This window comes from Temnothorax longispinosus, chromosome 6 (assembly GCF_030848805.1).
Source record: "Temnothorax longispinosus isolate EJ_2023e chromosome 6, Tlon_JGU_v1, whole genome shotgun sequence".
In the NCBI taxonomy this organism is placed as follows: Eukaryota; Metazoa; Arthropoda; class Insecta; order Hymenoptera; family Formicidae; genus Temnothorax; species Temnothorax longispinosus.
Genome location: NC_092363.1, coordinates 4,913,336 through 4,937,621, shown reverse-complemented (window position 1 = coordinate 4,937,621; position 24,286 = coordinate 4,913,336). Strand labels below are relative to the sequence as shown.

Here is a 24,286-nt window from a genome sequence, read left to right as displayed (position 1 = left end):
TAATCGGCCAAGGGGGGATATAAATATTCATTAGGCCGGTTCAATTATAAGACCACCGAGGGTTACCGGGCTGCGTTATCGGTGTGTGCCGACGTGTAAGCGCTAAACACGTATTGCGCGTACGCGTTCGCAACTGACAAGGGCATTCGCAAGTGTGCGTCGGTCGACCACGGCGACAAAAGGACGATGAACTGTACCAGTAGCGTCGTCGTCGTAGCGGCCGGCCGGCCGACGCGGCGGCCGCGACGAGATAACCGGTTTCGGATATCTGCGAAATTGTATACCTGGCCTATCTACCAACACGGTTAAACTGAATTCAAAGTGGCAGATAGTTCCTACGCACCTACGCGCACCCGCTGCTTTCTGGAAAATAAAAGAAATATCCGTCAGTTAAAAAATAAATTAATTTCTCATACTAATATCTCTTACAGTTTCAGATGTTTCTAACTTTAAATGCTAATTTTTTGACATTAGTATCTTTCTGATATAATTTTCAATGTAATATTTTTATTAAATATACTGTTTTTATTTCTATATAGCTTAATTGATATCTATATATGCGTTATAATAATTTGTAAACGCTGTCGAAACTTCTTATGGAGAAACATCGCACAATACGATTTCTTTTCTCGTTCTCGGGGATCATGCTAACACGCGCGTGAATTGCAAACTGACTTTCTACAACCAATTATATTGGCACTGTTTCACTAAAATCTTTTGTTTTCTAAAGGAATTGGCTTGTTTAATTTATCGGGTCATCGTAGATTTCACGTAAACCGGTTTGAAAGGTTTTCATCGACAAATTTATCGCGACTGTATCGTATTCTGAAAAAAAAACTGTAACTTCTCGTGTTAATTATCGCTTATCGCAATCACAGATTTCGTAGCACGCGCGATAGCCGTCTATCGTTCTCGGTGTCGAGCAACAAGAAGAACACGGCAAAAACCAGGAGTAGCCGTCGGCCGTATGGTATTAATATCGTTCCATCTTGCACTGAAGAAAACGTTCAGGTCACGCGTGTCCCGTTAGCGTCGAAGGGATCACGCCGAGGGTTAATGGAACCGTTCTGACGATTCGCCGGCGATTCGCGATCGTTAAAGGCTGATAATAAGTCAGGGCCGCCGTTACGCGGCGGCGCGTTTCTCTCTCTTACATAATGCGACCCCGCAGACGTTTGTCTGTCGATCGACGCTCGTTTCCGGTGGGCCGTGCGAGCGTGTGTCACGTGACTTCCGCCGTAAAATCGTGCGTAACGCGTAACGTATAAATATGCACGTACGTGGCGCGCATCCTCGTGTGCACGATCGAGTCGTATATGCGACGGCACGACCAACATATGCGCGCGAACGTTAACGAGATGCGCGTGCATCAATCGTTTGTAATACACTTGGAATCCCGAGGTCTTCTCTCTCGAAGAGAAGCGCGCTCTCACACGCCAACGTTGGCAATCTATTCCTGTTTACTCAAAGTAGCTACAAATTTTGTCATCAGAACGCCCTGAGGAGAAAAGAGCTATGTTGTACACTTGTGAAATTAAGAATGAATCTCTACCTCGCGACTTCGAAATGGTCTAGTACGTTGTACGCGATTTATGACGTACAGCCTCGCTCTACAGAGTTTGTTGAAATTCTCATTTTGCTCACACGCTTATCCGATAAGAATCTCGATAAACGCCTTTATTTTGAACGGGCGAAACTGATGAGTTCAATGTACCAATACGACCAGTACAAAGATTTCGATTAATAACTCGTTTGCGGTAATCTAACTCGGTAACGAGAGAAACTTTTAACGAATCATACGCGATAATGACAGGTTTGAGTACCAGTTAGTTACGCTTGAAGACATGCCACAAGCACGGTCTTATTAATCTATATTATGATCTTGTTACGCGATACATATACATCTCTACGAAATTACAGAAATCGCGGTCCATCGAGTAGACGTGACCAATTGATAACTTCGATAAAAAAAAGCCGACCGATTCTTCGTATCTTTGCAGTATTTCTCGCTAAACGCTCAATTCCTTTATATCACCGATCTCGAAAGACAATATTCGACGCGCAACGCGCTCCTTTCTTGGATCGTTCGCTTCTCCTTGAAACGAGCGATCATTATAATTCGCGATGCACACGCGAGGAAACCGCGAGGTCCCTTCACAATGCGCGTTCGAAGCGTCAAAACCTTTCGAAAACGATCCGCGATGATCATTGTCGAACAGCTGGTCGCTGGTATTCGAAGTCTCGTGAAAAAATGCGTCGTTTAACGATATAATCATCGTAAAAGTTTTATATCGACGCATTACACGCACATTTAATGCACGGCGCGTACAGTATACATGTTGCGTAAAAATTATGCGTGGAGGTGCGTGTGTACGTTCCTTTATCGTTACACCTAGAATTTACAATTCTGTGATGGGTGATGGATCGCCTCAGCGATCTTGTGCACGTCGTATATTTGTGAAGGATCATCTCTGATCCTTTTGAGGGGAGGGGGGGGGGTAAGATGTTCATAGTTAATGTAGGCGATAATTTGAGGGTGATAAAGAAAATTATCTTTAATCCTTTTAGGCGCATATTTTTTTCGAATCGATTTTGCCCTTCTAATAATAAAACTTTATCGCGCAGCAGCAGTAATCATAATATGTAGAATGTAGACTGAGAAGCCGATACAAATTTTTTTTCTCTCAGAAGCGCTTACTGCTTATCCCACTTTCATGACACTGATCGCGTATGCTTAATATATGCTGTTGTATTTAATGGGAAAAATAAATAATTGTCGCGATGCGGTTGCAGTTTCAGCGTTCCTCCAAGATGCCGTTGCACAACGCATCGTTGAGACCGATGGGCGATTAGTATTTTCCGGTTTCTGAGGTTGTGCGTTCCGTTGTGTGTCAAGGCGATCGGCCTTGGCTCTATATTTCTTTTATAGGCGAGTCATTGTTTGCAATCGTTACATAAATGTATCATCTCATAATATAAGCATAAATCGACTTTTCGTCTCCGACTATAAATTTAACTAGCATGACTGATTAAAATTAAACGCTGTGCAGGTATTATCGTGCAAAGCGATCGTTTGAAACAAACCTTGAGGATAATTATCGCGATCCGCTATCAAGATTAGATTCAAGCAATTAAGTTGAAGTAATAAGGTAATTAGTTATTCGTAAGATTAATATCAAGAAAAGTATCGAAGTTTTCTTAGCAATTACCGTTGCAATACAGTAGTCACGCCGAAGAAATCACTTCTGGCGATAGCGGTTTGCGGCGTAAAGATGTAAATTGAATATTTGCATAAGAATCCTTATCTAATAAACCTTTTCCAGCTGCGTACGGTCTGCCAGCGTACAGCGGTAAACAATTCCTCAAGGAAGAACCTCCGAGCAGACCTCGGAAAGCATGGTCATAAATTGCAGGTGTGCCAGAGTACAGGAAAAACATTCGAAAGGTGTCGGCGTGAAGGAGAACTGACAGCTCGTTTCTTTTTCGTGGTCAGAATTTCGGTGCGGGTCGTTTACAAAACTTTCCGGTTTATTTCCCAGCCGGTTCTTCTTGCAGCTGCGCTTTTTCGATGCTCTCGCATAAACCACACGCGCCGTTACAAGACTTGGACGATTCAAAAGGGCGCCGAGAGAGTGGTAACGGAGAAAGCTCGTTTCGGGCCGCGTCGTGCAGCCGATACTCGCCTGCGTGTGCACTCATACGCATGTTGTACATGTCAGTGGCAACGGGCGACACTCCGCTGAATCCGGTAACCGCATCACACGTGTGTGTCCCAAACACGCGTGAGCCGCTCACGTGTGCAAGAAGGCCATGTGCGACTTTTCCTTCGCGAGATCGTAGTCCGCATCCGGTTACATCCGCCCAAGTTTCTCGACGCGTGAAAAAAAAAACAATGAATACTAAGTCACCTAATTTCACGAAAAATGCACTCGATATTTATCGTATGCACATTAATTATAACGCTAGTTTGCAACATAATAGTATTAATTATTTGTTTTGTCATTACTTTAGTGTTAATTAATGCTGAAACTTCTGTCAGAAAGCTTCTGAAAGAAATCTTATTTCTTAATTTTTATAATAGCGCAAGTATTTTCTCTTTAATCGCGAATAAAAGACTCGCCGAATGAGAAATTAGCGACGAGCTTGAAATGTGACTTTCACGAATTTCTGAGGGGCGACAGATGATGAATCCCAATCGAAATAATTGCTTCCCGGCCGTTTGTGCCGTCGAAGACGACGAAGACGGAGGAACGGGAGTTCAACATTCGGTCGAATCTCCGCTCCAAGGCGGAAATTGTGTCGCCACGGCCTACGTCGTGAACGACAAAGGTATATCCCCGCCGTGGCACGGCGCGCGATTGAATTTCAATACGCAGAAGTTGTTAAGCAATGAAAGGCTTCCACGGGCTTGACGCTCGATTGTCTTTCCAGTTTCCATTGTCCGCGGGTGAGGCGCACGGAAAAAAATCGTAATAAAGGCCTTCTTGGGTTCCGCGAACGTGCCGACCGAAGGATCCGTTGTTCCTCGCGAGCGGATCGGTCCGTCGGGCTACCAATCACGGGGATAAAAGTAGGGCGCGCGAGAAAAAAGGGGGTACATGATCTCCAATCTTGTATTAAAATTGTATCTCTCGAAATACTGGTTTCGATGACTGGTCGGAAGAAATATTCCTCGTAAATCGTTTATAAATGCTCAAGGTGGGACACTTGGCAGTTAATGTGAAAAAAAAAGGAAACGCCTACTTGGTCTAGTCACTACCATATACGTATAAAAAGGTTTCGTTGCCTTATTAAGGCGTTCTCGTCTCGTCTCATCTCGCGCGATTCTGCGCGTCCAGTTCGTCAACTGGACGAAGAAGGACGGAGAGCCGGAACTCCGAAACCAGTTTATTATTCGAAACGCACGCCGCGAGTACGCGTAAAAAGAAGCGAGGCCTCCTCGCGAGTCCGAGATGTTTTCTAGCAGGTTTTATTTGAGGTCAGTTTCGTCCTACAAGAGAGAAAGATGCGACCGCTCATCGGCTCGTTATCATCTCCGCCGATCCGATCTCCCCGCCGCCATTGTTATTCTCCTGGAGAAATTACCGATCTTCATCCATAAACGCGAAATCGTCGGCGCCGGACGATCTCGCCCGTTCCGGAATCGCTTAAAATGATAAAACAGCACCGTACAAATAAGTTTATAGGCCGCGTAAATATCGGCGCCGTGGCCGCGTTTCCCGCCTCTCGAGGAGAGTCTCTTTCTCCCGCTGTCTGTTTCGCCTTGCGCGAAACTTTTGTTCCGATTCATGCTGATTCCGGCGTGTCCGTATCGGTTTTTTCATGAATAAATCATATTGCTGTTTATCTCCAGATGAAACCGTGAATTTCGGTCGGGAGAATTTGCACAATGCCGCGATTGACGTTCACCGAAACATGATCCATACGATTGAAACGTATCGTTTGTTTCATAAACGTATGTAGATCGCAATATGCGCAACTAATAACATATTCATGAATATTTCTCAATAAGCAAGCTTTACCTAATCTACCGTGTTTGAAAAGGACGATTATTGCTCGTCGCGCGTTGCATTATTTGACATTCATTCACATATATTATATAATATGCAGTATATTTGCATTTTTATTCCTCTAATGCGTTCAATTTATATAAATCCTTTATTCTCCGTGATTATAATTTTTAATAATCTGTCCGATATTTATATTTAGATAATGACTCGACACTCGACTCTTATCGATTGCTTTTGACAAATACGCTTCTACATGTAAATAACTTGCGTCGCTCATAATTTGACACGGGAGATACCGAAGCAGATAAAATAAATGGTTTCTTCGAAATCCGCCTTTCGTCGAAGCGCAATTATACAGCGATATTCTCCAGTAACGTTATGCAACGGCGGATATCGTACCTATACGCGGCAACGCGCGTCCGAACGTTTCTTATGAATTTGAAAAACCGGGAGCGCACAATTACAAGGCTACTCCGGACTCTCGTTTCACGAGTCATTGATTATTAGAAGCGCCGACGTTACGTTAATGCCGCAATCAATCGCAAATCGAGCGACCGAACAGCCGTGTAATCTCCAGTAATCCCGGGGAGAAATCTGCCAATCGCATCATCCTACGTGCGTTTTTAGCGTCGACTCCGTTACATAATTATGAAATTTATCTGGAACACATCCGCGCGCGAATACCGGTGAAAATATCGGTGAAAATACCGGTTGCTCGCTCGTGCTCCTTTTGCTTCGTTCGGAAAGGAAGTGATCGACCGTGTAGTAACTCTTACGCAATCCCGGCCAGGATGTGCAGCACGCGTGTGCGTAGGTGCGTCTATAACTTTTGATCGGGACGACCGAAGCGAGTCCGCGACGACGACCGCTGTCGAGACTATGGGGTCGGTTTAGCAAGTGTGTCAATGATAGCGTTGGAGGATATTATTCAGTATCTTCCTCGGAGTGCGTCCAGGCCGGAACCGCGCGTGCCCGAGCGAAAGAGAGAAATTGCAGACGCGAGAAGATGAGAAACAGGAAAGCCTGGAATGATAACGTTCGCTTTTGCTGATTCGGCCGGCACGCTTTGCAGTTTCGAACTTTCGCGTGTTCCGCAAAACGGCCCGAGGAACTCCAACTGATTAGCGATTTAATCGTATCTCGGCGATTTAAACTAAGGGTAAATTAGATAAATGAAAGCAACAAGTATACGGATATCAGAGAAGATCAAAGATAATGTTTCCAGGAGTTCACATCTGACCTTTTTAACGAGGGGATATGGTGCAGTTTTTTTTTTATTTGCGATTTAGCAGAACGGTAAACGGTAGACGATGCTTAATAAATCCTCCGAGTAATCGGTAATTGCACCGAGGGAGGTCGGTGCATTACAGGCGCATTAGAAATAACTCAAATAACCCATGACGGACCTCGTTAATTAAAATACTAACGGTAAATTCGAGGATCGCGCTCGAGCACATCCGACTTTAGTTCGATCGTAAAGAGCTCTTTAATTTCTGAAAAGGATTCTCAATTTTTCTGCTCGCAGTCTGGATTAATTTGCACGATAAATATGGAATATATCGCTATTTCAGGTTTTTTTTTAGCTTATCTTTATTGGGCAAATAAAATTTATTTCAAACATTATTTTGACACGAGAATTTATTTACGAATATTTTCTCTTAGCAAATACTCGCTGGTACGTTAATAACTGCAATTTAATTCGAGATATCTATAAATATGTTTCCGGGACATTGAACGCAGGATTTGCTTTGGCAATGTAAGTGGACTGACCGAGCCTGGTACAAATTTTAGAACGTTTAAATAATATACTGGCTCTCGCGCACCTTGGCTTTTATAATCGTCCGCCGGCATCCCGACCAAGTGTAAGATTTGCGAATAGTAAATCGTCGAGAGTCGCAAATTGATGCTGTGCCAAATTATAGTTACGAGTTCGCATCTGTTCAAATAATCGCCGATTCTCCCCGAGAACACGCGTATATTTTGAATCCTATTAATAGCCGCGCGAAATTAAGTCGTTAACGTACGCATTAGTCAGTGATTTATCACGCTTACTGGCAGACGGTTTCACTTTCCCGCTTTACAAGAGATTGCGCACATCTCTATAACAAAAACACTTTCTAGTTTACAGGCGAAAAAAGTAACTCAAACAGTTACTCGCAGCTAATCTCTATAACGGAACATCGAAGAAATCTCTATCCTATATAAAATTTAACTCCGATTTAATTACTGACCGAGACTTCGCGCAAGTAATATCTTCCTTCTCTCCGCGCGTAAAATTTACATTAATTTGCAGTTGAAATTTAATTTGCATTTACATCGCGATACGCGCGGTCCATAGATTTCGTAAATTAAAGTAAAGCTCTGTATATTTACAGAAAAATATCTTTCTTCAGATTTGGTTTTTGGCTGAAGAATTTATTTTATGAATTCTATTGCTCTAAATTATCAAATTATGTGAAGTAAATGCAGAATTGGGACATAATACGTAACATTTTCGACTGTGAAACGGCGCATGGCGTCGTTTGCATCGATCCGTCTGGTAGGGCTGTCTTGATTTGGCATAATCGGAATTAATTGATAATTTGCCACTCGGGGGATTACGAATAGCCGGCCCGTCGACCGGGAATTTTTATTTCGCACGTGCGGCCACCCGAAATACTCGCCGCCCGGAAGTTTTAATGAGCCGCATTCACGGCAATCAAGAGTGTGCAGTTTTGTTCGCGGCACGCGTGCGCCCCTTTATGATAGCGGAACGAAAGAGTCACTTTGCGTTGCGTTTCGCCGAGCCATTTGCCGGCAAACACCAGCATAAACATTTATTTATTCCCATTCGTATACCGTTACCCTCTCATATTGTAAGTGATTTTGAATCGCAACGCCATTCGTATAAGTATTTGCCTGCGTGTATTTACTGAATTAAACAAGGCAGCTGATGCTTTTACAAGCGCGCGATTCGTGGGTGGATGAGATATGTTGATACACGTATCTAGTGGCTTCCGCGCGAGATATTCCTGTTTATCCAATCTGCCGCTGTGTACATACGCAAGGTGTATCATGTAAATCCTCCTGGATTTTGCCTAGCATTATAATTGAAGAAGACTTATTATTCATATTCCTCAGATTCAATCTGCCTCTCTTCCAGCAACGAGTGACTCGTTCGCGCGAAACGTTTCTTAGAAAAGAATCCGAAAAATCCAATTCATGATACTCGGGGAAAGTGCAACGCTAAAGTACGATATTATAGTGTTGCAATTAACGTTGAGAACACGCGGTGAAAATGCGCCGCTGTTTGTATCCGCGTCCATTTAAGTCGCTCTCAAGGCGCGTACGTTACGTCGTAACGGAGCACCGATCGGCTCCGCTCCATTCCGCTCCGCTCCGGGAATCGGCTCGCTCGCGCGGGTTAATGAGCTCCTCCCTGCGTGCGTACACCATGGCCGGAGTGACGTTTCCACTCGGCGTCGTGCTTCCGAGATATCGATACGCCCACGTGCCGTCGCCGGAGTGTCCCACGTATCCGAGTACGCGCGTATTAGGTACTCGGTCGCGGCTGCTATACGTAATCGCGCGCGCACACAAGCGCGGCAACCAGCTGCAGGCAGCATCGCGTTGGCGCACGCGGCATTAGAAAGGCGGCCGCGACTGGGAGATGTCACAAGGTAAACCGCATAACATAACTGGGATACACAGGGAGTTATTGTGCATGCCTATCTGCGCGATCGGTAGGCAATACGGTTTACCGGGCGGCGGCTGAAACCGAGCGCGCTCGAGCGTCCTTGAGAAAATTTCTCCCTCGCTATGTTCTCGCCGCACTTTCGTAGCCGCGCGCTCTCCTGAAAACCGCAAGGCTTTTTGCGACGATTTATTTTCGAATCGCGGAACAACGTTTCATTATCGCATCGAGGTTGTCCCCCCCCCCCCCTGGTCGGCTTTCCTGTCTCTGGCGGATTTTCGAGTTTCGAGGGTCAAAACGAGGCTTGGCTCGCAGCGGATTCATTACGTGAGTCTTGGCGGCGCGATTCGTGCGTGTTATTTATGCGTGCGTTAAGCATGCCTCGACCTGCCGCGCGTTGGAGCTCGGCGGCGAACTGCCTCCGTAGGGTCGACAGAGAAAGAGACGCGAAAGAGCGCGAGAAACCGCGCTATTGATCAGGCACGCGAGAAGGAAAGACGGAGAGAGAAAGGAAGAGAGAGAGAGAGAGATTGGCAAGAGCGGGGCGAGGTAAAACGCAAGATTACAATTTATACGAGCGGCCTCCGGACCGCACGGTTATTCACTCGCGACTTTTTATTTATGCCGCTGCCCTCCCATCCCGCTCTCGCCCCGCGCGAAACGCATCCGCGTATATCGCCGGTCCGAGAGAGCCGCGCGCGCAACGGACGATAATAATTTTTCATTACACCAGATCAGAGAGCGAGAGAGCCGCGCGGTCGCCGATCCATTCTCAGATCCCGTATTTTAATTGGGATCCGGGGATTTTACCGCGCACGAAATTAACGAAGCAGAGAGAGAGAGATTCCGGTCTGGAAACGTCGGGCGATGAAAATCGTGCGATCAGCCGGCGCGGCGTTTGATTGAATCGTTTCGATGAGAAACGTGGGTTCTTTCGCGAGCGCGATTACGTATAGATGCAAAGCGATGTAGAACCAGAAGGCAACAAGGACGCGTGAGAGCACTTGTGAACCGTCTCTGGCGACCCTTTAATAGGAATTTATGCCAACATTCTGCCTGACCTTAATTGCCGCCAGGCCTGATCAATTGGCGCCGAATCGCGTCGTACTTTGTCGTAGCTCGCGCCTTCGTAGATCAAGCGTTTGCGCGAGGAGATCTATTTAGAGTGATCGTCGTGATCGACATTAATTAAAATACAACGATCGTTACGTCAAATGCGTTGAGGAGAGCACTTGGTATTCCAATACGAATATTTCGCGTATTGAAAATTATACGTTCGCGATTGCTGTGCGCCGAAGGTAAACGTCGGTGACACGCGGAGCGATATCCAGAGCTCTATTGAATATTCATATCAAGTGCATTCGTTACTTCGATACTTTCTCATAACGTCACACGCGTAAATACTGTTAACAGTGCTATACATCTGGAGCGAGGTGAGCGTGGTACCCACCTCGGCGAGGTGTCTGTTTCCAAGATACTTAAAGGCCGAAAATAAACGGCGTATATTTTCTCGCGTAATTTTATTTATTGTGAATAAATAAACTCATCATTTTTCTTATTCTCGCGTAGGGTGAACGTCTGAGGAAGCGAGAAAGCGTTTTATCTCTCGGATGAAACGTTTATATGATTTTCTAGAATGCAGTAGATTCCGGAGGTGTTTGACCCGCGCCATTGGACGCCATTAGATAATTCATCGCTTTGCCGTTAAACACGTTCCGCCGACTTATGTCAGGATATTCACCGTGGATATATACTTTTCCGATGCCGGGACACTCGGAGTTGGCAACGATACCCGAAATCGATTGCCGGCATTCGGCCATAAATATTTAACATCGGCGGAAAGACGCGCGAGGAAATCTAATGAACGGCTAGAGACTCCGACGCGAAGCTGACGAACAACAGCAGGCCTGCTTGTCATTCGAGGTGCATTCACGACCGGTGACTGCCCCTGGCTGTTGGTACGGAAAGGCGTCGCTCTCCGCCGACGAAACGTTTTAATGGCTCTCTCGGGAGCGAAGAAATAATTGTCCGGGTCACTTCTCGGTGTCGTTAAACTTGTTAAATCGGGGGTCACCACATCGCACGGACACACACACGTGGAAACGTATATGCCGATGCCGTGCATTCGCGCATGTGCGTGCCACTTTCTTTAAGAGATCATACCACCGCGCCACTTTCACGATGCGAAGAAAAGCCTTCGACCGCCACGGAAGCGATTCGGGCAATTTTAACGCGAAAACCGAGCGCGGGGTAATTGCGGTGTTATTTCCTCGCGTCGATAAAATTGCGCGGCGGAGAAACGCACGGAAGGTACTTCGTAGGAATACGTTAGATGTATATTGATACAATATACGAGCAATCTCTCAAAAGGTTCGCGTCAAATTTTCTTCCGAGTTCGGGGGATGGGCCTGCAACGAAAATTAATTGAATGTGCTCTCTCGGCATTCTTCTAAAAATTTCAACGTTCACTTTCTCAGCACGTGCAACTTGATCAATTTTATATTTCGGCTGATGTTTCACGCTGGAACTATAATCATCCTGTACCTTCTCGAGAAACTCCACTGATCGTAAAGATACTGCCCTTGAAAACTCGAGTCATTGCACGCGTGGGCAAATAAATCTGCGAGTTCGAGCAAGTTGCGAGCTCGATCTTTTTGTTCAGATGCCGGCGTCGCGAATCTTGGTAGACGCTTTTGATAGGCTCGTACGTAAAAGAAAATGCTAAAAGAAAATTCTTCTGTTTGTTCCAGAAATTGCCGTCTTTCTTCAACAGCAAGCCGACGCGAGTGGACAAGACGGACAACAACAATGCGAACAATTCTAACAGCACGAGCAACAACATCCACAATATGCCGCTGCACGAACCCATTAGTGCTACTTCCCCCGAAGTATACGGTATGTGAGAACACTATGATTACGCGAAAATCGCGGTACCTTATGCGGCGCGTGTGGGGAAACGTGCCAGTCGTGCCGCGCTATCATTTAATACATCGTCGACCGAATTGCGTATTTAAGACGCCGCGGATACGCATCTGAGCGTACGGAACGCGCTGTTACGCCGACGTGAATTGCAACGGCAATATGGGATTACGGCACATGTGAGAGAAATTATTCATGCTCCTCCGGAAAGACAATTCTCGGTTCGTACTTCGCGAACGAATAAATACAGCTTTGCACGGTTTAATAGAAATTAAGCGCTCTCCGTATAGCCGAGATTAATCAGGGAAAACGCGTGGGATTTATGTACCAAAGATATTACGCTCGTAACGAAAAAAAAAAGAATCTATGATCCGTCGGAGACTTACGTAACTCCCGCTGCGGACTCCCCAAAGTACGCAGCCCGGCCTCACGTGTGTTTTTTCTTCGCGGAAAAAATAGCCGGGAGATTGCCCATGACGCCCCAGGAGGCGGTGAAGTATTACGGCTCCAGACTGACGGAATTCGAGCGCGCCGAGATCGAGAAGTACTCGGAGATCTGGTACCTGGGCCTGTCGGCCCACAAGATCCACGGCGAGGAGGTCTCCTCCCAGAACGGCGGCTACGACGACGAAAACGGCAGTTACAACAAGGTCCTGCACGATCATATCTCCTACAGGTGAGCGACCGTTCTCCTTCGCCGATGCCCCGGCGATGTGTGGACTTTCCCTCTTCTCTCCTAATTATTATCGCCGCACGCGCACGAGGTTTGTTTCGCCGACTACACAGCTCGGAGATCGTATAGCTAGCTAAGCTTAGCAATGGAATCTCGCGATTGCGCGCACTCTTGCTGCATTCCGTGCGTCGTTGCTCTCGAGAGGAGAAATTGCGGTTGAGTACGCTGCGCGTACAGTTGTATCTAAACGCACGCGGTAAACTGTCGCGATAAATCGCGAAACAGTAAGTAAAAAATGTTCAACGACGAATTTTCTCCGCGCGTGAAAGATATCCACGCGTCAACGGTAAACGGGACTGGTAATTGCGAGAACGCGACTCTTCTTTTCGCCTTTCTTAAATCTCGTGGTTTACGTCGTTTTCTCGGGTTTTTTTTTTCTCTTGCACGTGTGTAAATTATACGAAACTTGTGTGCATTCAGATACGAGATTTTGGAGGTGATCGGCAAGGGGAGTTTCGGTCAGGTGATCCGAGCGCTGGATCACAAAACGGGACAGCACATCGCCATCAAGATTATCAGGTACGCGGAAACGGTATACACTCATCTCGCTATGACTCAGATCAGCGAGATACGATCTGAAGAAAAACGCGACGCGTCCGTAATGGGATAATGTCTGATGCATCCGGCATTTTTCCGGATGCGTCCGCTTTCCGAGCGCGCACTGCGTCGTTTCTTTATTTAAACAGCGCGGCTTTCACTGTCCTTGCAGGAACAAAAAGAGATTCCATCATCAGGCGCTCATCGAGGTGAGAATCTTGGAGCATCTCAGAAAGAAGGATTTGGACGGGAACTCTCAGCACAATGTGATACATATGCTAGAATATTTTTACTTCAGGAATCACCTGTGCATCAGTTTCGAATTAATGAGGTGAGCGAGATCAAGCGAGATAAGCAGAGTCGAGCCTCCGCCCGCTGGAATTTATTTAAACGAACAAGTAAAATTGTCGTTGCAGCTTGAATCTGTACGAGCTAATCAAAAAGAACAATTATCAAGGATTCAGCCTGAGCCTGATCCGCCGTTTCGCCAACTCGCTAATTAGTTGCCTGAGACTGCTCTACCGAGAGAACATCATTCACTGTGACTTGAAACCGGTGGGTAACACGAAGGAGCGCACAGTCATGTTTTATTCATTCGTTAATCATTCGAGTGCCGTGTCTCATATACATTGTCATTGTTACAGGAAAATGTGCTGCTGAAACAACGGGGGAGCAGCTCGATCAAAGTCATCGATTTCGGCTCGTCGTGTTACAGCCACCAGCGCGTTTACACGTACATACAGTCGAGGTTCTACAGGAGTCCGGAAGTGATTCTCGGTCTTCCCTACGGCACGCCGATCGATATGTGGAGTCTGGGCTGTATCTTAGCCGAGCTGTACACGGGATATCCCCTGTTTCCGGGCGAGGACGAGATAGAACAGCTCGCCTGCATTATGGAGGTCCTCGGTCAACCACCGGAGCACATTATCAATCACGCCACTCGTCGCAGGCTCTTCTTCGGTAAGCTATTAATACCCGCGAGTACTAGAAACTCTGGAGGCAGAAGTGTCCCCACTGAAGATAAAAAACGGTCGATGTGCCGCGCACACGGTAATACTTAGAGAACCGGGTTTAAAATAATTGCAGATCAGAAGGGAAGTCCGCGATGCGTGACAAACAGCAAGGGCAAGAAGAGATGGGTAGGTAGCAAGAACCTCTCGCTGGCACTACGGTGCTCCGACATGCTCTTCGTAAACTTCGTTAGCAGATGCCTCGAGTAAGTTCCTTACAATACGCGGTATTCTAGCGTAGATTTATTATTCGAGAATTCTATTATACAAAATCGACTTTGCTATTATATCTTTGAAAATCTAAAGTTCTCAGTTGATAAATCATTTTTATAGAAAATAAAATTATTATAAGTTCTTTATAATGAATTGGCAAGTTTCTTATTTGTCGAATATATTTTCTATTAGGTATTGATAATAGATTGTATTATATTATCGAATTATGCAAATTTTATACTAAATGATTCATTACACTACTAGGTGGGATCCAAAGAAGCGTATGACCCCCGACGAGGCGATGCGTCACGAGTGGCTGACTTCGTCGTCGTCTTCGCACGTGAGCTCCTCCTCGTCAGCGATAGCCTCGTCGACGGTGAACGCGAGCGCGAATACGACGACGACGAGCGTCGAGACGCCGCGGGAATCCGCGCATGCTCCGCAGACGGTGAGCGTGACTGTGAGCGCGCCGCGGCAACGGGCAACGACGATGGAGGACCCGCCGTACACGATGTACCGGTTGTACAAGGGTCGCAAATACGTGCAGAAGGTCTCCACAGGCACCGACGTCACCGACAACGGCGGCGGCCTGATGGTGAAGAGCAAGCTGAACGGCAGCGCGAGCAGTCACGCCCTGGCGAGCAGCACGCAGACAGCGACGTCGAGGCACGCGTCGACCGGCGACATCGTTGCGAGCTTAGACCCGAATCTCGACGACTCAGGCACGTTCCTGCCGCCGATATTGTGAAGTCGGGTTTGCGCCAGCCACTTCTAAACGCGCTACTCGCGTACCGACGCGATCAACAGGCTCGCTGCGAGAAATGCGTAGATGTGTTTATCACTTGACGTACATCAAGAGCGAGTGCAATTGAATAGAAAGCGCGTATAGAACTGGCTGGTCGGTCCGACGTTACCATTTCTCGATGCCAAACGGCTAGTTAAGCGCAAAGTCGCTAGTCTCGGCATGTATCGAGCTGTGAGGCCAAAATGACGATCTGACGACGGGAGAAGAGCGCGTAGGCATGATGAGCAATATAGAGCGATCGCGTGATCCGATTCGCGCGCCCCCGAGGACTCTAGCGATCCAATGTCACTCAGGTAATCGTAATGAACTCGCGCGCGCGCGCATTATCGTAGTTATTCGCGAAAAAAACATAAACTTGCTGCCTAAGATGAGGATATTAGCACCGTTAGTGTATACCGATTCACATTTCGACATGGACCATTGTACCTATGTGGTTCAAATGTTTATCTTGCGCTTGTATGAAACTGAAGATATTAACGGGTGACGAAATCTCGGCTGTAGATGTAAAAAAAATTACCATTGAAAATTTGTACAGAATTGCGTGGTTTGCCTTGCTGTCGACGAGCCGTGAAAGACGATTCGTCGCCAGGTTGCGTTTTCGACGGTGAAAAAAAGTTCGCACGAATGAACGCAATCGGAAAGTATACTGTATAGCAGCATCATGCTTTAGGTAACTACGCGAGTGCAAGCGGCGCGATGCGATGTACGTATCGTGGCAACGATGTACGATAGAGAAGTGAGGAACTCGAAGCGAAGCATATTATGGTCAAACAACGATTCGTCCGACATTGCAGTGTAACGTCGGGGATTACCATCGAATTACGGTCGCGCCGAGAAGACCTGAGTCGTTCGAGACCCGTGTGTCGCCGACACAAGGTCGCGCGATTAATAACGAAGCGTCAAGGCGAAGAATAACATTAATACGTGAAGCGTGCTCCAGTTTAACGAGGCCTGAGTAGTCTTATTGTGATATTAAACTACCACTGTCTTACTTAGATCTCTCTGATATTAAGAAGTAACGATCGCTAATATAATAATTTCAATTTACTATTAATCATTATTTTCTTATTATCTGTAATAATCGCTATATCGTTACTATTTACCGCAAAGATATAGCGGCATACAAGTAACGAGAATTATCATCGATATAATGACAGAGTTAACACTACTTATATACGTAGGTATGTACAGATTTTAATTACGCGGTTTTCGAAGTCCCAGAGCAGCAGCAGCAGCATGCTAGTTCATTTACTATGATATACGTAAAAAAAAAAACTCCGCTAATTTTTCAATGCGCGATTTTCAGTGAATTTTTACGTGTTCCCTATCACCGCTCTTCTGTTGTCATTAATCGTCTACGCGACGTAACGCATGCTTTATTACGTCGAAATTGATTAATTAACGTTGATTAACGCCCCGTGAGATCCCTCTCCGCCTTCGCAGTACTACCTATTTACGCATTGCTCGTAGCTTCCTCGCATTAATTAACGATTTATGATTTGACACGCCCTTTCGGAACCATTACGAGCATTTCGCGATATGCAGAGGATTTGACAAGAAACAAAACCTATTGTATAGTATTATATTGTTAGGCTACTTTTATATAGACTTGGTAATTGTTCGATGTGCCCGTACCCATTCTAAACTTTCGCAAGACACGAGCTCGGTAATAATTACATCATCAGAAACGTGAGATGCTCCATCGTTTGCTGCTTTCGAGCTTCCACCACGGAACCGTTATCTTCCGTTTTCGCATGCTTCTCTAATTCTTAAAGGTCCTATTATACGTATGAAACCGTTGAAGGCCCTACTAAAACTTTTAATACGTATTTTATTGCCACGGTTATAAAAATTGGAGCAGATACGTGAACATCCGATACTCGCAAATTATAATCGCGTACAAGAGACTGAAATGAATCATTATTTTATATTGGAAACATGGCGAAATTGTTCCTAATAGTTCGTTCTGCAAAAAATCGATATGTCGCCTTAATTTTATTACATTTTTACAGCGCACTCGTTCAGTTCCTTTATGAATTTATTGTTTGATTCGCGAAAAGTTATCGAACGTCTCACGATGATAATTGAAACGAAATAATGAAACTGGACTTGCCGTCACACAAACGGGGTCCCACTTTAGGTTCCAAGAACTTTTAGAACAATTAATATCGTACCAATCGTAGTGGTATCGCGCGACATAATCGGTGAATGGCCAATAAAACGCGAGCGGAGGTATATTATAATATTAAGAATTACATATAATAAATATATTATTCGTATACGGCGAATCTGCCCGAACGAACGACTGATGAAGTAGCGCATTATTATATATGATACATGATACACGATTCTCATGACTTGTGGCGGGTTCGTAGCGGTCGCTCTCGAGTAATCGCGTCGACGTAGCGACGATCATCACGAAATCTCGGGTGAACATTTCGTTCGATTACTCCAAACGAAAAAAAAAAAAGAAAAGAGACGAAAGAGAGAAGAAAATTTGACGAGAGAGTAATGTCTATGAGGCGACGATTTCTAGGGAACGAGATATATCAAATTGTGTATAAAATAAAGACGTGACTGTGTGTGCGTGCATGCGTGCGTGCCTGCGCGGGAGACTCGTCTCGGGGAGAGAAAGAGAGTGGAAAAAAAAAAGAAACGAGTGTGGCCGTATGGTTATGCACACATATATCTAATTATATAAATATATTATACCATTATACACGTGAAGCGCGGAAATGCGCAAGGGCAAAACGAGTTAAGTCTAGGATACGATAGAGGGACAATTAGAAGGGCGTTCGCGAAGAACACGCGGGACTCCGTCTACGGAGTTCCCGCCCTGCCCTTTTTTTAAAGAAAAAAAAAAGGCAAAAAACGCCGTTCAATTGTACAGTCTTAAGTTTTTAGTTGTGTTCACTATTGTATACAGAGGGATCAAATTATAGTATCTGTATAAACGGGACGGTTGTATTATCTGCGTGACGTGCATCATCACTTATATACAGATCAACACATGCACATTCGGCACGCGTGTGTCGCGCGTACGCCCAAAAGAAACATAACGAGAAGCATGTTCGTACAGCGAAAAACATGCTAGTGATCGGTTTCACCGGCGTCGGTTAACTCGACTCAAACCCGGGGGGGTCTTTGTCTTCTGGAAGAGACAGAGGGATCGCTCAGGCAGAGAAGTGGAGACCGACACCGACGAAGCCGGGACTACGGTGAAAAAAGAAACAAACAAAAAAAAAAGACAGGGCCTGTAGTACTATTTCGATATCATCCGAGGAACAGTGAAAATCCGCGAAAAACCCACGTCCTTCGACTGAAAGCTTACTCGACTTCGCACCTGGTCAATTCGTCGTTCGCGAATGAATAGTCGTTGCCGTACGCTGGCGATTTCTCCATACGGCGCGGACGGAAAAGGGAGACAATCGCTTTTTCTAGTCCAGGATGTAAGGAACGTGCTCCGAACGTACATACACACATCTCACTTGAACGCGATGGAGAGAAAAAAAAAGAGAGAGAAAGAGAAGTTTTCTCTGGCTTCTCAGTGAAAGAACGCTCCGCGCGGCGTATATCCGTTAGATCAATGTGCAACTAATTAATGAGTTTTAACGACGCGATTAAACGCTATCGAATTAAATTAAGTACAATCGTGCGTACGTGACTCTCCTCCCCTTTCCCGCGACGGATATAACGCGTGCGACGAAGAGGACCCTGCGGGGTGTTTATCGCGAAGAGCCACCGTTGCGATGGCCGAGCCTCGTAGATCATCCTAGTAGGACAATCATAGAGTTACGCGTTTGTGTTTAGACGCGCTAGTAAATTTTCATTAGATGATAGAGACGCGAGTGACAGCGTCTAACAAGGGAGTAAGTATCTCTCGTTCGAGACGCTCGCTAATGCGTAAAATGATCCCGTGGGCGTGCATCGTGACGGAGGATCGTTTAGATTATTAAACGACGGCCAACGCGCGCACTTCGCTCTTCTAGGCCCGCAAGAGAGAGATATCGGCACGCAAATCCACGCGGAATTGAAAATATCTCAAGAGCACGGGGAGGAGGAGTAGAGGAAGAACGATTCCGATAAAAATGTGGGAGCGAGGGTTCATAGAGAGAGAGAGAGAGTGGATTTGTGAATCTGGCGTTCAATTGCGGATGTCTTGTTATAAACATGTAAGTGCGAGTTCGTCAATTTCTGCCCAGACTTAACTATAGCGAACGAGAGAATTGCTAAATAATAAAATGATTATAATGACATTAGTATATATATATACATATACCATATATATATACTGATACGATACTGAAGCATCATCATCTTTTGTATCATTTGTTCGTTTGTTTTTATCTTACTGCGTTTGTCTTTCATTATTAATGCAATACCAAGATGACTCGGTTTCGACTCGGTATCTTGTGTGTAAATATATAACTAATAAAAAAAATATGTATACAAATGCACCGAGGGCAAATCTTATCGACGAATCTTCCTTGCACTCCCCTTTTTCAGGATTTCCACATTCTACAGTGTTAAGTACCAAATATCAGTGATTTAAATAGTTTATTTAACATACTCGTATTAAATACATCACTTGTATGAGATACAACGCAATAAGCAGACCGGATGAGCAAAAAGGTCTGTCGATATTCAGAACCATTGTTTAAAGTTTAAAACGATGAATTATTTCGCTGCTAATTTTAATTAGTGAAAATAGATGCGAGTTCTGAATACAGACTACGAAGAACGCTAGGAGTGTATAAAGAATGAAAAAAAGGATGAGTAAGTAACGAACCTCTTTGAGGAAAAGGACAGTTTTAGAGAGACAGAAGGCACAGGATGATCTAACATTACTTATATGTATGTACTTCTTGGCGACATATGCATTCGTACTGAATCTGTGAATTCGCCTTCTAACGACAGATGGATGGATGCTATACACACATATTCTTCTAATGAAAATATAAGATCGATGACTGATTTTAAATAACTGTCGGAGATCGTTGCATGCACGACAATATAGATAGATATATATATGAATACCACAGCATATATGTAGTCAATAATCTCGAAGTAAATCTTCCAACGCTTTTGTTTCGATGCTACCTCCGCCTCTCTCCCTTTTGGGTTTTTCTTTTCTCTTTTTTCTCTTCCTTCAATTGCTTTTGCTTCTCTCTAAAACATAAAATTATATTTAAAGCTTTATATATTTATCATATAATATAAATAGGCTTTTAGTGCATTAACGCTGCGATTATTGTCCTACCTGTCTTCCTTGTCCTTCTCCTTCTTCTTCTGGCTCTCCAGCTTGGCTTTTTCTCTCTTTTCTCTCTCCTGCTGTACGATAGTAGCTGCGTTCAAGTTCTTTTCGATTCCACAGTCTCCGCCGTTCGCTCCATCCTCTTCCTTGTCTCCCTCGCTATTGTCTTCGTCAGACATTTGACTGTATTGCGCTAGTATAGCCTCCCGTATTCGTTTCTCCTCCTCCGTGTAGCTCCTCTGCGTCGTCGTGGGTAGACTCTGCGACTCCAGCATCTTTGCCAGTCTGACATCGACGTCTTCCGTCGGTGCAGGTGCCCCGGCCACTTCCGCAGCTGGCTGCCACTCTGCCCACGCGCTTAAGATTTCTGCTACATGACTGCTAATATCATCCTCCTGCAACGAAAATAATGCAGCTCTGTATCATAAAGTATATTACGTAATCTTATGCAAGAGTGTAGAGATAAGAATTAATGAATATTCCTGGCGTATCTATGAATCAAAAATTGAGAGAATTAAGATTTGAAGGTCTTATCGAAAATTAATATACGGAGTCAGCGCGAGCTTCTTCATTTCTCTTATGATCTTTGAATCCTGACGGGTCTGTCCGGGACCCTTGGCGAACGAAAACGACAGAGGACAGTTACTCCGCGAGACGAAGCGACCGGGATACGCGCGCACGCGGGTAAAGACTCGCCGGTAGGAGAGCGTACGGGAGGCAGAGACACGTACTTTCGAAGCACGACCTCGCGGTTTCTATTTCCGACCGGCTGACGATGCGGCGGCCGCGCCGCACGCGCGCGCGCGTTCTAACCTCAACGCTCGGCGCCGCGCGGGTCCCACTCACCGTCACGCCCGCGAGGATGCTCTCGAGCGCCTCGGTCTTCTCGTCCTCGGACTCGTCGCCCTCGAGGATGCCCCTGATGTACGTGCCGAAGACACCCTCGTCCGTGTTGAGCGCCTGCAGCTTCCTGCTGAGCCAGGCGTCGAACGAGTTGGCCGCGACCGCCATCGTTCTCAACTCGTCCGGTCCGGCGTGTGCGTTCACGCGACTTGAACTTTTCACCGGCCGCCTCTTCGCGCGCGCCGAATGGCGAGGGTAGGAAAGAAGGAAGAACCGCAGCGTCGCCGCGATGACGCCCCGCCGTCCGGGCAGTCACATCTTTCGACGTTGGACGCGACACGCCGGCGACCGGGCTCGGTCATCTCCACGACGGCGCGGCCATCGTCGCCAAGCGCCTTCGAGCTTTCCGTCCGTTCCTTTCCTCCGCGCGTAGATCCTCGACCCGCCGTAAGACACACGTATATATCGGGCCCGATGCCGCGCGTGTTGTTACGCACGACGACGTCGCGAATGTCGCAGGCACCGTTTCTGGAGCGCATTTTCGGAGCGTGCGCACCTTAACACCTTACGCACCGCAACTGCGCGCGCGTTGCGTTGTTGGTTGTTGGCCGCATGGCGACGTAGATTTTTCTCGCGCTGCAGTGGACGGCGAAAGAGAGTTTCCAACAGCTAAATGCCCTTGAGATCGTAACTGGTACTTATTGGTGTAGAAAATAGAGGAATTTATCACCAAATTCTGATTAGCTTGGTCGACGATTAATTTGTTGAGTAATTTCCAATTCATTAACATGGCCCGAATTGTTAATTTTCTATCGTTTGACACTATATGGGAGGAAAATTTAGATTGAGAGTGACGAATTGTATACTGTATGCAGTTACATACAAATCTTACTTGGAGCAATTCCATTGATTAAGTTAACCCTAGAAAGTCACATTAATTGATTCCTGCATGAGGCCATAGATTATACAGAGAAATTAGAGTGATTAGGCATTTCTTATCCATCTGATATAGATAGATGATAGATGATTAAAAGAAATTAGAATAAGACTCCTCTTACCTAGCAATGTGCATAATTGAAAGAAAGTGGTAAGCTGACGTACAAAGATTATACGAGTTCCCCCAAACGAAAAATGTGAAATAGAATTGTAAAAAAAAAACTAAATTTGGATAGAGTTGACGGCCCGTTAAATACCATATAAAAAAAATTAATTCCTGCGAGTCCCGACTCTCCTCAACCATAAATGTATTACACCCAACTACTTTCAACTTTCAACTATCAATATAATTCATCGGAAAGTGAATATTTTTGAACTTTTTTTTTTATTTAAATTTGAGAATGACAGGAACGCGCCTGTGTCATTGGAATTATAATTGACATTAAAAAAAAAGTTAATTTCGGAAAAAGCCCGAATAGAAATTTCTGAACCCCAAAAACACTATTTGCTTAAAAAAAATAGTTTTTTAAACACCGTAATATTGTACAACATAATCGTTTATTAAAGGTAAAGTAGGAAAAGATAGCCTTATTTTTATCAGTTCGGTATGAAGTGCGCTGTTAGCGTTTAAGGAGGATTATCTATTCAATTTATTGCTATTAAAATCGCTAATAAAATTACTGTTAAAAATACTGTTAAAATCGGTTTTTAACCAAATTACTGTCGTTATTAACCCTATTCACTCCAACGTTTTTTTTTTCGCCCCAATAATCCTCCAACCATGCACTTTCGAGTCTTACGTGTTTTTTATAATGTTAATAGCTTTGAAAAATTCCCCAAAAATTATTATAATATCTTTGTACCTTCGACTAAAAATAATGTAAAGAACATTTGGAAATCATTTATTTAAATATTTTTTTTACAACAATTATATGTTGACAAACACACGTTACGACTCGTTTTACTTAAAAAATCATAACTCACGAACAAATTGACGAAGCTTAATGAACCAAAACGCAAATTAAAGCTAAAAGTAGTGCAAATGAGAAAAAAAATATGAGATAATTATTAATTAAATAGGAATACTTAATTTCGTCGCCGCAAATTTGGTAATTTTTAAATGGTACAGAAGGACTTTAAGGACTTAAAGAATGCTAGAAAAAGAATTTCTGAATAAGAAAAGGCGAATTTGAAGTGTGACAGATATTTTTTATGTAAAAAAATAATTTTTTTTTTATAATCGTAGCTCCTCCCCACCTCTTCCACCTGTCTCTGAGCCATAATAGACCTCTGTGGAATGTTAAATTTTTTTTTTTAACGACAAAAATATTTTAAATACGGTTAAATTATACACAAAAATACATTTTTATCGAAAAAAATGCTCATTTACCTTTCACACAACACTGACGTAATCCTCCATCCATGCACTTACGTGTCCCACCGAGATTTTGATTGTTTCCCGTTTCGAGAGTAAATGAGCTAGGACTTTGAAATTTTTACCTGAGGTTCCCTGCCACAATAACTTTTTTCCGGCGTGGAGGGGATTCTCCCACGATCATTTGTTTTCCGGAACAAACGATTATTAGAAATTCGTGGGACACGAAAGGCATGGTTGGAGCGAATAGGGTTAAAATATGCAAATCCAACGCTCTCTATATATATTCCTTTCCACAATCCTTCCTCGCGATTATTTCACTTTAAAGCCCATCGCATAACAATCGTGTAGCGTTAAGAAAAGTCAGAGAAAAAAGAAACGAGCGATTCTCGATTTCAAAACGGCCGCCGCGTTATCATCAGATGATCGCGGTCGCGCGACAACTTCACGCCGCTCGCAGCGACCTGCCGCGGCGTAG

At 44.8% G+C, this 24,286-nt stretch overlaps 2 protein-coding genes across 2 annotated transcripts in view; one reads left to right on the top strand and one right to left on the bottom strand.

The window, feature by feature from the left end:
- LOC139814630 (uncharacterized) overlaps positions 1–19,853 on the top strand; it is a 145,743-nt gene extending 125,890 nt beyond the window's left edge. The window contains exons 4-11 of the mRNA XM_071781045.1: positions 11,934–12,078; positions 12,562–12,778; positions 13,256–13,354; positions 13,545–13,703; positions 13,789–13,927; positions 14,017–14,332; positions 14,459–14,588; positions 14,860–19,853. Of these exons, the coding sequence (XP_071637146.1) occupies positions 11,934–12,078; positions 12,562–12,778; positions 13,256–13,354; positions 13,545–13,703; positions 13,789–13,927; positions 14,017–14,332; positions 14,459–14,588; positions 14,860–15,343 (1,689 nt within the window). The 3' untranslated portion in view covers positions 15,344–19,853. The remainder of the gene's footprint in view (positions 1–11,933; positions 12,079–12,561; positions 12,779–13,255; positions 13,355–13,544; positions 13,704–13,788; positions 13,928–14,016; positions 14,333–14,458; positions 14,589–14,859) is intronic.
- Positions 19,854–19,940: 87 nt separating this feature from the next.
- Positions 19,941–22,363, bottom strand: LOC139814638 (coiled-coil domain-containing protein 43). Its single transcript, XM_071781063.1, has 3 exons — positions 21,501–22,363; positions 20,661–21,049; positions 19,941–20,569 (listed from the first exon to the last, which is right to left on the bottom strand). Exons 1-3 carry the CDS (start codon positions 21,663–21,665, stop codon positions 20,497–20,499), a joined length of 627 nt encoding a protein of 208 aa, XP_071637164.1. The 5' UTR covers positions 21,666–22,363; the 3' UTR covers positions 19,941–20,496.
- Positions 22,364–24,286: the final 1,923 nt, after the last annotated feature.